The sequence below is a fragment of the Parasteatoda tepidariorum genome, chromosome 9 (assembly GCF_043381705.1).
Source record: "Parasteatoda tepidariorum isolate YZ-2023 chromosome 9, CAS_Ptep_4.0, whole genome shotgun sequence".
NCBI lineage: Eukaryota > Metazoa > Arthropoda > Arachnida > Araneae > Theridiidae > Parasteatoda > Parasteatoda tepidariorum.
In genome coordinates, this window is record NC_092212.1 from 87,086,127 (window position 1) to 87,100,608 (window position 14,482).

The 14,482-nt window shown below is 30.1% G+C and overlaps 1 protein-coding gene across 1 annotated transcript in view; it reads left to right on the forward strand.

Annotated features, from left to right (window-relative positions):
• The window catches only part of LOC107449579 (muscle calcium channel subunit alpha-1), a 131,197-nt gene that overhangs the window by 82,208 nt on the left and 34,507 nt on the right, over nt 1–14,482 (forward strand). The window contains exons 28-32 of the mRNA XM_043047691.2: nt 979–1,062; nt 3,579–3,650; nt 7,388–7,510; nt 10,275–10,340; nt 12,696–12,787. Of these exons, the coding sequence (XP_042903625.1) occupies nt 979–1,062; nt 3,579–3,650; nt 7,388–7,510; nt 10,275–10,340; nt 12,696–12,787 (437 nt within the window). The remainder of the gene's footprint in view (nt 1–978; nt 1,063–3,578; nt 3,651–7,387; nt 7,511–10,274; nt 10,341–12,695; nt 12,788–14,482) is intronic.

Here is a 14,482-nt window from a genome sequence, read left to right on the forward strand (position 1 = left end):
ACTTTTGCTTTGTTTTTAAAATATTCCGTGCAGTTTTGCTAAGAATAGATTATACATCTTATTATCAAATACCCATTGTGAAATATTCATTTTAATTGTTGAATTTTTATTTCCTATTTCAATATAAGTTATAAGTGAGTGAGCACTTTTGGGAGCCACTGTAATTATTAAAAATTATTGATATATAATCACCTGAAACGGTTTTCTTTTCCTTAATGAAAATATATTAAACAATACTTATCCAAGGTTTTATTGGTTATTCTGATTTTGTTATTTTGTAGGTACACTTTGAGCAAATATTACTTAAAGTAACAAATTAAATTCAGTAAAAACAATTAAAATTATTCAATATATTCTGCAAGCTAAACATATTATTTTCTCCACGTCCTAATTTTTTAAAAATTAATGTTGTACCAGAGCATTAAAAAATAATTAAAAAAAATATCTTGTGAAAAAATAATTTTTTTTTCAAAATATGTTTAAAAAAATGACATTTTGAATGAGATATTTTATAATACAGACACTTTTCTTGTACACATCCTACACTTTATAAAAAAAAGGAAAAAAATACAAACCTGGAAATTTTAAGTTTTTTACCTGGAAAAATCAGGGAAATTTGAAATCTGTTTTGAGTGGCCACCCTGCAAGGGAACATAACAAATGTTACACATGTCCAGGATTGCTAACTTTCTACGCTTTATTTGGAAAAAAGTGGTAGCTAAGTTGGTTTTAATGTATTCTTTTTATTTTGTAAATTTAAAATATAAAGTTATTTCTTCATGTAAATTGTAAATGATTCAAATGTTGTTTGAAACCCACGCTGTGAAAACTTTTTTTTTAGTGAGGCTTTTAAAATTTACCACAAATTCTGAAAGCTTTCATTTCTAATTATCTTGCACTCTATAAAATTTATACAAAAAGTGCAGTAATTAGCTGACTTGTTTCTATAGTGTGCTTTTTTTTCTTCTTACTTTTTAGAATTATTTTGGTGATGCTTGGAATGTGTTCGATTTCATCATTGTTTTGGGAAGCTTCATTGATATCATTTATGGTGAAGTCCATGTAAGTTTACTCACCTTTTTTTTCAATTATGCTTGACCGAGTTTTTATACTTACAATCATTTAAAATAAATGCTAAATTTTTTATTTGAATGACAAATAAGGATTTCCACTGGATCGGAAAAACCTGAAATTGTCAAGGAATTTGATTTAGAGATTTTAAAAAAAAAAAAAAACAATAATGCAATTTTTGGCCATAACCTAGAAAATAACAAATTTCAAAATTAATGATGACAATAAGCGGCCGATGATGTTGAAAGTAAATAAATCTGACTTCTATTTTAATTATTACCTATGGAAATGTTTTTGCAACATGGTTGAATTACGTTTACAATTATTGAAATTAGAATAATTTGTGAAAAATAATCTTAAGACTTTTGTTTTTCAATAATTTTACATGCAGTTTAAGTCCTTAAAGATTTATACATTCTGTACAAATTTATTTTTGTTTTTAATTGCGAGTAAGAAGCATAACTTCTGACTAATGTGATTCTTAATAAACTATGCTTCATTGAAATTTTAAATTTTTTCACTTTTTGTGGCAAATATTGCTTTTATCTATTTTATCTATAATTTATGTAATGAAGTTTTATAAAACCTAAATATTAAAATTTGCAGAGTAAAATTCTGATTCTTTTACAAATTTTATATTTGACATAGTTTTTTTATCGAAATGTCATGCTTGTTGAACTGAAAAAATATATTTCTGATGAAATATTGCGATGTATACAAAAATGTAATTAGGAATATAAAATTTTCCTGAAAAAATCAGGTAATTTTATTTCTAAAAATTGAGTGGGAACCCTTTTTTATATTCCATTATTTGTAGAGTGCAAAAATATTTTCTATGTAAAGGGTCATTTTCATAATTTGGTGCCATAAGTTCTCTGACTGAAAAATAGTTTTTTTTAAACGGTGTTGGAAGCTTTATGCGTTTCTTCTTTATACGCATTAATAAATATTTTTAGGTACATAAATACGAGGTGAAATTGTATTTTTAAGAAATTTGCTGTAAGGCAGGGTCTGCAATTTTTGTCCAGCAAAAAAAGTACCCAGTTATCCCAGTAGAGTCCCAAGTTAATTTGGGCCACGTCTAACTCGGATAACCGAAAAACTCTGTTTAATTGAAGAGTATGAAAAAGGAAAGAAAAAGAGTTTATATAAATGTTTAACAATACAAAATTTATACCACATGCAATTCATATTATAATTAAAAAGCTTTCTTAAAAACACTTAACGAGCATACTTTATGAGAATTTTAGAGTCTTTGCTTAAAAAAGTCCTTAATCGGTTTTTGTTTTACATTACTTTGGCACTTTTCTACAGCAATGTTTCACCAATTTTTTAGATTTAACATGTTTTATTTATATTAATTTAATCCATGCATTTATTTAAATTTTTTTGAATCACACAATTTGAATGGCAAAATTTTTTTACCTTTAAAGAATATGCAAATATTTGAAATAAGCAACCATTTTGAATATTCTATTTGTTGAAGAAGCTTTTAAACCAACGTAATAAAGAAGAAATCACAATTTAGTTTTCTTTTCTTTATTGTGTTGTGTCTTTTACTATGATTAGTTTTATATGTTACTTATTTCATTAGATAATTTAATTTGGTTTTTAGCTTGAATAAAATCGAATTTTGTTTGAAGTTTTAGAATTATTTATTTTTAATTTAAATAATATTATTAATATTAAAATTAAATATTATTGATACTTAAATTATATATTTTAAGTATCTTTATCTAAAATATGTAAAGGTTGTAGGAATTATGGTAAGAGGCCTGACAATTTTAATCATAACTAGCTAAAATAATTAAACTTCTAAATAATTCAATTAAACTGAAAAATTATTGAACAGAAAGAATTACAGTGAAAAACATTTAAATGGTATAAAAAATGTGCTTAATATATTTTTAAAAACCATGCACTCTCATTGAAATAATTTTTGAAAGACACCAAATTTTGAAAATGACCTTATTTGAGTTGCTAAAACTGTGAAATGATTATAGATTACAGATTTTCGCTGTGACTAACTTCCTGCACAACAGTAGGTATCTTAAAATAAATTGTCTTGATGGTCTTGATCTGCTTTCCTTAATAAATTATGTATTTTAGTTTAAATTAGATTTCAAATGTATTCACCAACTAACTTCCTGTAACCTATGTAACCCAAAAATTGCCTTGATATGCCTTTCTTAATAAATTAGTGATTCCAAAAAAATAATTTAGATTCTTAAAACCAGATTTTAAATTTGGCGATAACTAACTTCCTGTACAACACTCCAAAAATTGCCTTGGTATGCTTTCCTTATTAAATTAGACAGTAAAGAAGAATAAATAAAATTAGATTTTTAGAATTAGATTTCAAAATTTTTTTTTTTTGCAAATTAACTTCCTGTACGACAGTAGATATCCCAAATATATTTTTCCTATTCATTTAAAAAATAAATGTATTGAAAAATTATATTTCAAGTTATATAAGCGATAACTCTCTGTACAATTCTTCTATTAAGGACAAACAGCCCGTTGCAGGTCAAGGCCGGTCATCTGGTCCTACCCAAAGTCCAGATCCTCCAGTTTCCCTTGTATGTAAACCCAAAAATTGTCTTCATCTGATTTTCTTTAATTTAAAAAATTTCAAAATTAGATTTCAAATTTTGCTCCAATTTCCTGTATAACACTATGTAACCTGATTTTTTTTTATTAAGTCAATTGAAGAATGCAATTTTGCAGTAAATAATGGATTTATTTATGATAGTTTTATTTTCTATTTTCGGGCATGTGATTCTACCTTGAGTGAATGACTTCCTGTTTTATTATCATCTTTTTCTATTTTTTAATAACATTTTTCAATTTTTGTTGTTCTGTGAAAATCTGTGTAAGTGAATGCAAGGAAATGGACAAAGGGGGATCATTGTACCCTTTACCCTCCTGCAAGACGAGGACGGCAAAGTCAAATCGACTACTAAGGGCATTACATTAAAAATCTATTAATTTTTGTGTAAATGTATGACTTACTAAGACAAATTTTTCATGAATAAACTATTACTTTCAAACAAATTTAAGTTTCAGGCTATTAAAATTTTAAATATTATGTTGGAAATTGATAAATTTTATTCCAAAATTTAAATTCTGTGTTACAAATTAAATTCTAGATTTATATTTTTGATTCTAGATTTATTTTGTTGCGCTGTTGAATACATGTTTTTGATACCTGAAAGTGATGTAGTGTGGGTATCGCGATCCTGATTGGTGGTTGAAATGTGGCATTTGTTGACGTTAACAACCTTTCGTTCCATTTTGTTTCGAGTAAGCCAAGCCTGTCGAGTACTAATTCTTTTAAGTAACACAACTTATTCTTTCGCAAAGATTTTAGTTCTACCACTATATATTTACACAAAGACAGGCACAAAGCTATGTAGAACATAAACAAACTTATTATGCATCGAAGTTGCCAGGTACATAAAAAAAATTATATCATGGTTACAATAAAATACAGAAACAAATCAATCTGAAAGAATTATGTTTCAACAATTTCGATGTGCTGTGTATTTAAATAACTTAACCTTAATCAGCATCTTAAATTATGTAGCGAAACTTAGTTCCACTTTAATACCGCCATTTTTCTGATAAAGGTTTGCTGGTGCTGATGTCAAAGGTCATGCGTGGGTATTGGTTGTCTTCTTGAGGTGAAAGTACCCAATTATTTGAAATGATTAAGTTCGAGCCATCCCCTGTGGGTTCACTTGACAAGTGGTCAGTTTATAAAAAGCCAAATAAATTGTTTTTGTTAGTTTAATACTTGAGCATTAAGATCAACTTATACTGGTGATTAACATACAGGGGTGATCAACCCCATATCTGAAACTGTTAAATAGTAACTGTACTCCCTTGTGCCCTTTTAAAAATGTATAAAAACTTTTCAAATGTAAACTAGATTCTATGAATTGATGTCAGATGCTGGATGTGGTTCATTCATAAGATTTGTATCATCAACAGTACTAATATTTATATTCCTAGTTTTATTAATATATCTGTGTTAATTAAACATGTGTTTTATTTGAATTATTAACATACCATTATTTCAAGAAAGTTTTTTTCAAGCCTTATTTTTCCTGTACTGTTGATCAGTGCTTTATGCATCTCTTCTTGTTGGATCTTTTAATTTTATAACTGGCATTAAACAGCTGACCCGATTCTGAGTTGTGGACTATCAACTCTGTAGTCTTGCTATTTTGAACGCAACCCAGAAGGCATTTAGTAAAACTAGCCTCGGTGAGCCGTGATCGCTCAGGAGATAGTGCCTTCGCCTTCTAATGAGGTGAACCGGCTTCGTACCCCGGCGATTGCTGGTCGATACAAATTCCTCATCGGGCTTGCACTGACTACAGTAATGACATAAAATATCCTGAATGGTAGACGGATCATGAGTTAGAGTCCATGTGCCGTCAGGCTAACCATGAGAGGTTCTTATGGTTTTCCTCTCCATGTAACGCATTTGCTGGATAGTTCCATCAAAAAGTCCTCGACGAAGGCAAATTTGTCCCAATACTTGATGCAGGAGTTCCCTTGTCATCTGGATCAGGTTCAAAATGACAAAGCTATGGAGTTGAACATTAGTAGTCGTAAACCCAAAAATTGGGTCAGCTGTTCAACGATGGTTATAAAATAAAATAAAAACTAGCCTTGGTGAAGGACTTTTTATGATTTAACTGACCCACATTTGCATTACACAGAGAGGAATAAAAGAAAAATCCGTCTATTGCTGAGGATGTTTTACATCAGCAATGTGGGTGGTGCAAGCTGAAAGCAGAATTTATATCAACTAGCCATTGCTGAGATTGAAATCTTGGTCACCTCATTAGGAGTCTCTTAACACCGTGGTGAAAACATTGAAGCATAAAACATTGCTATAAAATATTATTAAATAGTATTATGTTTGATAATTTTCATTATAGAGCCAAATTAGGAAATTTTATTCACAGCCAGAGGCTAGTAGTAGCATTTTTAACAATTCTAAACTTAAAAAGAAACTTTCGACATAGTTAATGTTAAAGCATTTCTTAAAGAATGGTAAACACTACATAGTTTATTTTTGAAATAAAAATTTTCCCAACTTCTCCAAGTAGGGTTATGTAAAATTTTAATATTTTTAACATTTTTAACAAATGAAATTTAGATTTGAGTTTTCTGACTAATAATGCAATGTAAAACTTATATTTACTAACAAATATAAAGTTCATTTATTTTTAAATAAATCTGAAATAATTGTAATTTTTATGATTAATATATATTAACGAACTTATACGCTTTTTTGGAATTTTTTTGGTAACTAAATTTATGCTTTGGCTTGTAAATTTTATTTAAAGCTGTTTCCTACACCACTGTAGGTAAGTAATTCAAAAGTTTATAAGAAATGCCACTTCGCACCAGTTTATTCATGATGAGCAAAATTACATAAAAATGTTGACTTCTTAGTTGTCGATAATTATATGTGTGGTAGTTGGCAGTCCTGTGTGTAGATTGATATTTTTGGCCATAAATGAAATAAGTAGTGTGAAATTATCTTTGTGAACCCTTTAATAAATTTTGAAACAGTGTAAAATTAGCCTGATTATTCTGGAAATGAAGACCTTGTTTAATAAATAATATTAGAAGTTGAAAGCACATATTTTGCAATACATGAGAGGTATTTTCATCGAAAACGAGAGCAATCGGGTGGCAACTAAGACATTTTAAATAACATATTTTATAATGAGTAGGCTTTTGGCCCTATACTTTTCACCTCAGGAAGTTGCATTGGAAACGAAAATATTGTTAATAAATTTGCTGCTTCTTTAAATAGTCTTAGTTTTTTTCTTGTTTTCCCCTTTTTCTGTTCTTGCTGTATCATGTTTATATTTTAAGGTTTTTCTTTTGTATCAAATATCAAGGCACTTTTTTAGGTTACATAGTGTGCTTTAGCAACAGTTAGTAAGTTTTGGCAAGTATAAAATCTATTTTTTTGTAGAAATATAGTTTGTCTAATGTAAGAACTCCCCATGCCATTCATCTGAACCCGTGGCAGTGATGCTAGCGAGATATAGCTATTTAAAGAAGGGGTGGGGGTCATTATTTAAAACAGGATTTGAGTCGGTTCGGCGAGATTATTTTTCTTTGTTCTATTGTGAAAGCCCTAGAATAAAGAGAAACTACCCTCCCTTTAATGCACTATTCTTGTTTTCATAGCAGCAGATGGTCTCAGACTATGTGATGGGGGGGGAGTTCTTACCGTAGACAAACTATATATCATGAATAAAATGATCATATTTCCTATTTGTAGCCAAACTCAAGCATTATCAGTATAAACTTCTTTCGACTGTTTCGGGTGATGAGGCTGGTGAAACTGCTGAGTAGAGGAGAAGGAATACGAACTCTACTGTGGACTTTCATAAAATCATTTCAGGTACGCACATCAATTATTTTTTTATTTTATAGCCGTTGTTGAACAGCCGAACCAATTTTTTTGGTTTACGACTGCTAACTCCATAAACTTGTAATTTTGAGCCCACTCCAGAAGACCAGAGAACTTCTGAGTCAAGTAGTGGGAGAAATTTGTCTTCATGGAGGACTTTTTGGTGGAACTAACCCACATTTGCATTACATGGAAAGGAAGACCACGAAAACCTCCCACGGCAACGGGACTCTTACCCATGATCCGTTTACCACTGAGGATATTTTTAAGTCACTGTGGTCTGTGCGAGCTGGGTGCAGAATTCGTATCGACCAGCCATCTGAGTCCGGTTCACCTCATTGAAAGGCAAACGCTCTATCTCCATAGCCACCATGGCTCAATACCAGTAGTTGCTCTGCTGCACAATATCATTCAATGTCAGAGTTTATCAAATTGTATTTCTGAGGAGGAAGACTACGAGAACCTCTCAGGGTTAGCCTGATGTGAAGGGTAGTCTAATCCCTGATCCGTCTACCACTGAGGATATTTTGTGTCAGTATTGTGGTCAGTGCGAGCTGGGTGCAGAATTTGTATCTACTAGCCATTGCTGGGATTCGAACGCATTTCACCTCATTGGAAGGGGAACGCTCTATCCCCTGAGCCATCACGGCTCACTCATCAAGTATGGGCAATATTTTATTATTTTGTTTTAATGGTGGACACTTGGGTCTGTTTCCCGTTGACCTCAGAAATGCCAGAATCGGCATCATGATGATGCATGTGTTAAATTGATTTATCGCCGAGCACCCACCCAGGTTCAATAATAAATATGCTTTGTGTGTTTAGCTGACAACAATCGTGAATGGCATTGGTCATGAAATTATGGAGCCTTAATCTTCAGCCTGACTCACTATTGCTGAAATGTTTCAAAATATTGCACAACTTCCGAATAAACCATTTTTACTAAGCAATTCTGAATTTATATCATTGGTTTATCTTTTTTTTTCATTCCAATATTTTTTTTCTCACAAATAATACAATTCCTTTTTGCAGAAGATCTCATTAGTAATAATGAAACAACAAAAATTATATCTTTTATCTTCTTTCAGCAATCATTCAATTGACAAAACACACATTAAATGATATTTATTATATGCAGTACTTAGAATATATATTTCTTTAATTCGAAGGTCTCTTGAAAAGGTGTGAAATATTATGATTTATCCAGAATTATAACAATCTCATAGCCAAGATTATAGTCTTATGTTTAAGTAATAAAAATTACAATTTTTGAAGATTAATTTTTTTCTCTTAACTTTCAAGAATTACAAAACTATACCTATTGCTAATCTATGATATTCTTTTTTCTACTCCTTTAACATTTCTTAAAATAATAAACGATTTGATAGAAAGAAGTATTAAAAAAAAAAAACAGATATTTTATCTTTCCCTTTCCAACTACTTCTCTTTAACTTAATCTTCTCAGTATAGAACAACTAAAAAGCATAAACTCAAATCTGAAATGCTGTGAGCAAAATTTGTTAGTGGTTCAAATGTAAACTGATAAAAAGGCAAAAATTGCTTGTTCCAATTTGACCTTAAACTAAGACCTCGATTCAAAATAGTCAATTTACCATTTTATTATGAAGTATAAAGTATGTGTTGCATAATTTTTATTTTTAGTACTTTTATCTAAGTGTTACTTTTTGTATTCGATAGTAACGTCATGCATAATTTTATTAATCTTGAGTACCTATATAGAATTAAGTAGTACAGTCAAACCATGCTGTAATGAATCTTCAAGGGACCGAAATTTCGGTTCACTATACCTGGGACTTCAATATATCCGTTCCGCAAACAATTTTAATTTATCTTTCCAAACTCTCCCCTTTTATTACGCAGTTTTTAAATAAATGACCAATGAAATGAAATACAAAAATGACTGAAAAATAATATGTAGTAAGAAAAATGTGTTAACTTTTATTTTTTATTACTCTTTACCTTGCATACAGAAAAAATTAGTAATCTTTAGCTGAGGAGGAATCTTCAATATCAGATATGAAACACTTCCCGACTCTCCGATAATTTGTCCTGAATTTATGTTATTCTGATTTTTAAACCTGTTTAACCATCCATTCCAGCACGTACTCCAAGTAATCTCACCAAATCGCATAGTAAATTCATCCGCTTTGATTTCAAGCATTTGTCCAGATACTGGAAGATTATGGCTTCTTTGAATGCTGAACCAATTCAATAAAGCTAATCAATTATGAAGCAAACAAGAAAAAATGCTTGTTGTTACATTCCATGGTATAGATGGTTTTAAAAATCAGTAAATGCATATATTTTGTAGTAGAAATTTCGAAATTGTTACAAAAAAATGAAGAAAATAAATCAGGCGAAGACAGAAAAAAGTTCATAATATCCAACTTCCTCTCTTGTTTTGGTTCACCATAACCACAAAAAATAACATTATACGTGTGTAGCAAGGCACGGGGGCAAACATTTCGTTCACTATTCCGCAAGTTTACTATAAACCCATGTTCACTATAGCGGGGTTTGACTGTATATACACCTTAAAATCGCATTACTTTAAATTATGTGAACTTAAATGTTTTATTGTACTTCTGATTACTGAAAGCTAATTTGTAAAGTTGGCAGCTCTATAGCATCATGTTATTGAAATTGAGAAAAGAGAATGCACAATATCAGTTAACATAGATTTAATTGAGATTCCAATGTAAATGTGTCAAATATACTTTTATTTACTTTATAGGCCCTACCTTATGTTGCTCTTTTGATTGCACTGCTCTTTTTCATCTATGCCGTTGTGGGAATGCAGGTAATTGCATTTTTTTAAAGCTTTCCTTTTTAATAATGCTTTTGTTATCAAACGATACCAATGGTTTATTTTAATTTTATTTTATAATCATCGTTGAACAGCCGACCCAATTTTTTGGGTTTGCGACTAATGTTCAACTCCATACCCTTGTAATTTTGGGACAAGGGAACTCCTGAATCAAGTATAGAGAGAAATTTTCCTTCGTGGAGGAATTTTTGATGGAACTTAAGGGTACAGGGGACCTTAAAAACCAACTTTCAGAGTTTTTATGATACATTTATGAAACTTGCAGTATTTACTTATAATATCTTTAAAAAGCTGTATACAAAATTTCATGTAATTTGAATGATAAAATTTAAAGTTATTGAACTTTTAAAATTTTAAAATAGCATGAAATCCGATAAAGTCAAAACACTCCATGGGGCTTAAAATTCATTGCAGAATCATACTTTTTTTTTTATATGACTGGATTTTGATTTCCTAATGAAAGTTACCATCATTCAGTGGCTAATTATAGTTCTCTAGCTCAAAAAGCACACTTTTTATGTATCTCATGAAAATTTCTGGAAAAATTTAAAAAATCTTAAACTTTTTTTACTATAAACAAATTTTATCAATGTTCTAGGTAACAAAACATGGTAAGTTTTAATTACATACATACATAGTACACATAAAACAAGTTTCAACCAAAAAAACTAAAAATTGAGACAAATGGAGCATTTCGAAAACACAAAAATCCGTCAAAATTTCATTTCGAGAAAATAGCAATTTTTAAAATGTATTTAAAATAACACTATTAGTTGTGTATAATATCTAAAAAATGACTAATTAAGCATATATCTGTACTATTATCTCCATTATTAGGTTGAAATGAATGAAAATTCAATTCAATATGTGCCTATGAAAGGAAATACTCAGCAAGCATATTTACTTATTCAAAATTTAACGCAAGTAAATTCACTAAAGTAATAACATAAAATAAGTTAATAAGCATGAAATTAATTTATTTTAAAAAATTTGATTGATATATCAACCAAAAAATGAAACATTGATTCAAATGTCAAAACTACTTTTGTGCGGCGATATATAATATATAGAAGTGTCACTTCAAACAACCGACTTCTGTTTTCTGAATGTAAACAAAGGGGCGTGGCCTAATTAAAATCCTCATATCTCAGTAAAAAAGGGTTCGATTTCCAAAAATTTTTTTTTGTTTGAAAGCTTAAAACGTCTATTTTCTGAAAAAATAAAAATCTCAAAATCGAAATTTTGGTCACTTTTTTCAAATTTGAAGGTCCCCTGTACCCTTAACCACATTTGCGTTACAAGGAGAAGACGACCACGAAAACCTCCTGCAAGGGGACTCATATCAATAATCCGTCTACCACTGAGGATATTTTTATGTCAGCACTGTGGTTCGGTGCAAGCCGGGTTCAGAATTCTTATCGACCCGCAATTGCTGGAATTCAAACCCGGTTCACCTCATTGGAAGGCAAACACTCTATCCCCAGAGCCACCACAGCTCAATATGAATGGTTGCACTGCTGCACAATGTCAGGGTTTATCAAATTGTATTTCTGGCAAGGAAGCGTCTTGTGTTCATTGCACTAAATTTTTCATGATATTTTGGTGTTATTCTAATGATGCGTTATTTTATTTTGTTTGGACAACCAACTTAATGTTAAATTACTGGTAATTCCGATTCTAACCCAGAAGACTAAGGAAGTCCTGAATCTATTCTTGGTGAAGTATTTTTTGATGAAAATAACCCAACATTTGCATTACATGGAGAGGACAACCCTCTTACGATTATTCCAACAGCAAAGGTATTCTACCATCCAGAGAATTTTGGTACTGTGGTTGTTCTGAGCTGGGAACAGAATCTGAATCGACCATCCACTATTGGGATTCGAAACTAGGGCACCTCTTTGGGAGAAGAGTACTCTGAGCCACTGCAACTCCCGCACCTTATATTAAACTGTAAAATTATGCTGACACTTAAGTTAATGAGTGGGTCCTCTATCAGAATATTGTACATGAAAGAAACATTTTTTAAACTCTTAAATTGTCACTACTTAAAAAATTTCATTACTTTATATGACTTGAAATCTACCATTCATTACAATTCATGTAATGAATAGAATGGCATTTTAAGCATTCATTACAATTCATGTATTGAATAGAATGGCATTTTAAGCATTCATTACAATTCATGTAAAGATTATGAATGGTCAAAGAGTCTTGTCTGTGTTTATGATAAGATTTTTTTTTTTTTTGGACTTTATGAAAAAAAATTATGTTTACTCCTTTTTGTTAAATTTAAAATATAAGTTTTCAAAATAAATTATTCTGCAGGTTTTTGGAAAGATTGCTCTTAATCCAGAAACTGAAATCCATCGCAATAACAATTTCCAAACATTCCCTCAAGCTGTTCTGGTCTTATTTAGGTAAGTTCACCTATAAATGTTCCAATTGATTATCCAACTTCATGAACATAATCACGAAACTGTTTGATTTGGAAGTAGTGCAGAAGTAACATCTTGAAATCACTTATACTGCTTACGTGCACAGCTAACTAAAAATTATTGCTTATTTTTAAAAGATTCATAAAAACAAATGCTTTAAAATTATATTTTTTAAAATGTAGTATGACACGAAAAATGCTCTTTACTTAAAATCTTGAATATTTTACGTTTTGAAATAGCGAATCTGTTTATCTTGCATCTTTTCTGCAAAATTCCACATTTTAGCAGTTTACATGCTTTAACAGCACATAATAACAGGCATAGGAAAGACCTGTAAATCAACTATAATGGTAATGTTGCCAGCTTAATTACTATTTGGTGATCTTGGTTTCATATTTGGTAAAAAAAAAATTCTACCATCCTAGATTTATTAAGCCAGCCCTAAATGCATTCGGAAACAAGGTATCCAAAAATTCAGTTTTCTTCAACTAAAAACTGTAAACATGGTGCGTAGCATTTTTAAAAGGTTCTTAAAGATGCTTATTTTCAGTTTTCTTTTTTAAAAGCCGCTAAAAGTGCTTTTTTTTTATTGGATGTTTTTAAATAGTGCTTAATTTTCCCTTTTCGAAAATGAGATCTTCGCCACTTATCATGCAAAAGTGTAGTTTTCACATTGCTCTAGTCAACATTTTCATAATTCAATCAACCATAATTCATTTCAGCCTACCGTCAGTCCATAGTGTATGACAGCGCCAATTATTTTACATTATTGATGAAATTTTTGCACTCTCATGTGCAACTCTGTTGCATTTTGCAAGATATTCTCAATTTCAGGCTTCATTTCCCACCACCTGATATCGAACCGAAAAATTTTCTGGATTATTTTATAGTAGTTAATATAATAAAAAAAAAGAGTTCTTTGTCGGAAGCTAGTTATTTTATCATGATCATGTAAAGTCTTTGAAAACTGTTTTACATTTTGTAAATGTATATAGTGCTTAAAAGAAACTTTAAAGGTGCTTATTTTTTTCAACATTAGTAGCATTTTAAATAGGAGCCACTCTTTTAAAAATTAAAATAAAAATTCTAAACTATTAAAGAACTACTGTTAATGCAACATATTTCATTTGAAATATTTCTCAAAATATAGTAAATAATACAGGGTTTAATTCTATAATGAAGAATAATTTTTCTGACCTTTCTAAGAATTCTTATGTGAATTTTAAACATATAACTTCTATATTTTTTTGCTTATAACTTTTTGAACTAGTAAAATTCAGGCTTTCAGTTTTTCAACCAACAATGCAACATAAAATTTATAATTATTAACAAACACAAATTTTTTTTTAAAAAAAAAATGAATCTAAAATAATTAATTGTAATGATGAAAGTTTAATTATAATACGTCAAGTTGTTAGTACTTATTTTATTTTATAACCATCGTTGAACAGCCGACCCAACTTTAAATTTATAGCTATCAATGTTCATTTCCATGACCTTGTAATTTTGAACCCAGTTCAGAAGACAAGGGAACTCCTTGATCAAGTATTGGGAGAAAATGGCCTTGATGGAGGACTTTTTGATTGAACTCATTCGCATTTGCGTTACATGATGAATAAAACCTCCCACGGTTAGCCTGATTGCAAAAGGACTTTAACCCATGATCTATCTACCTCT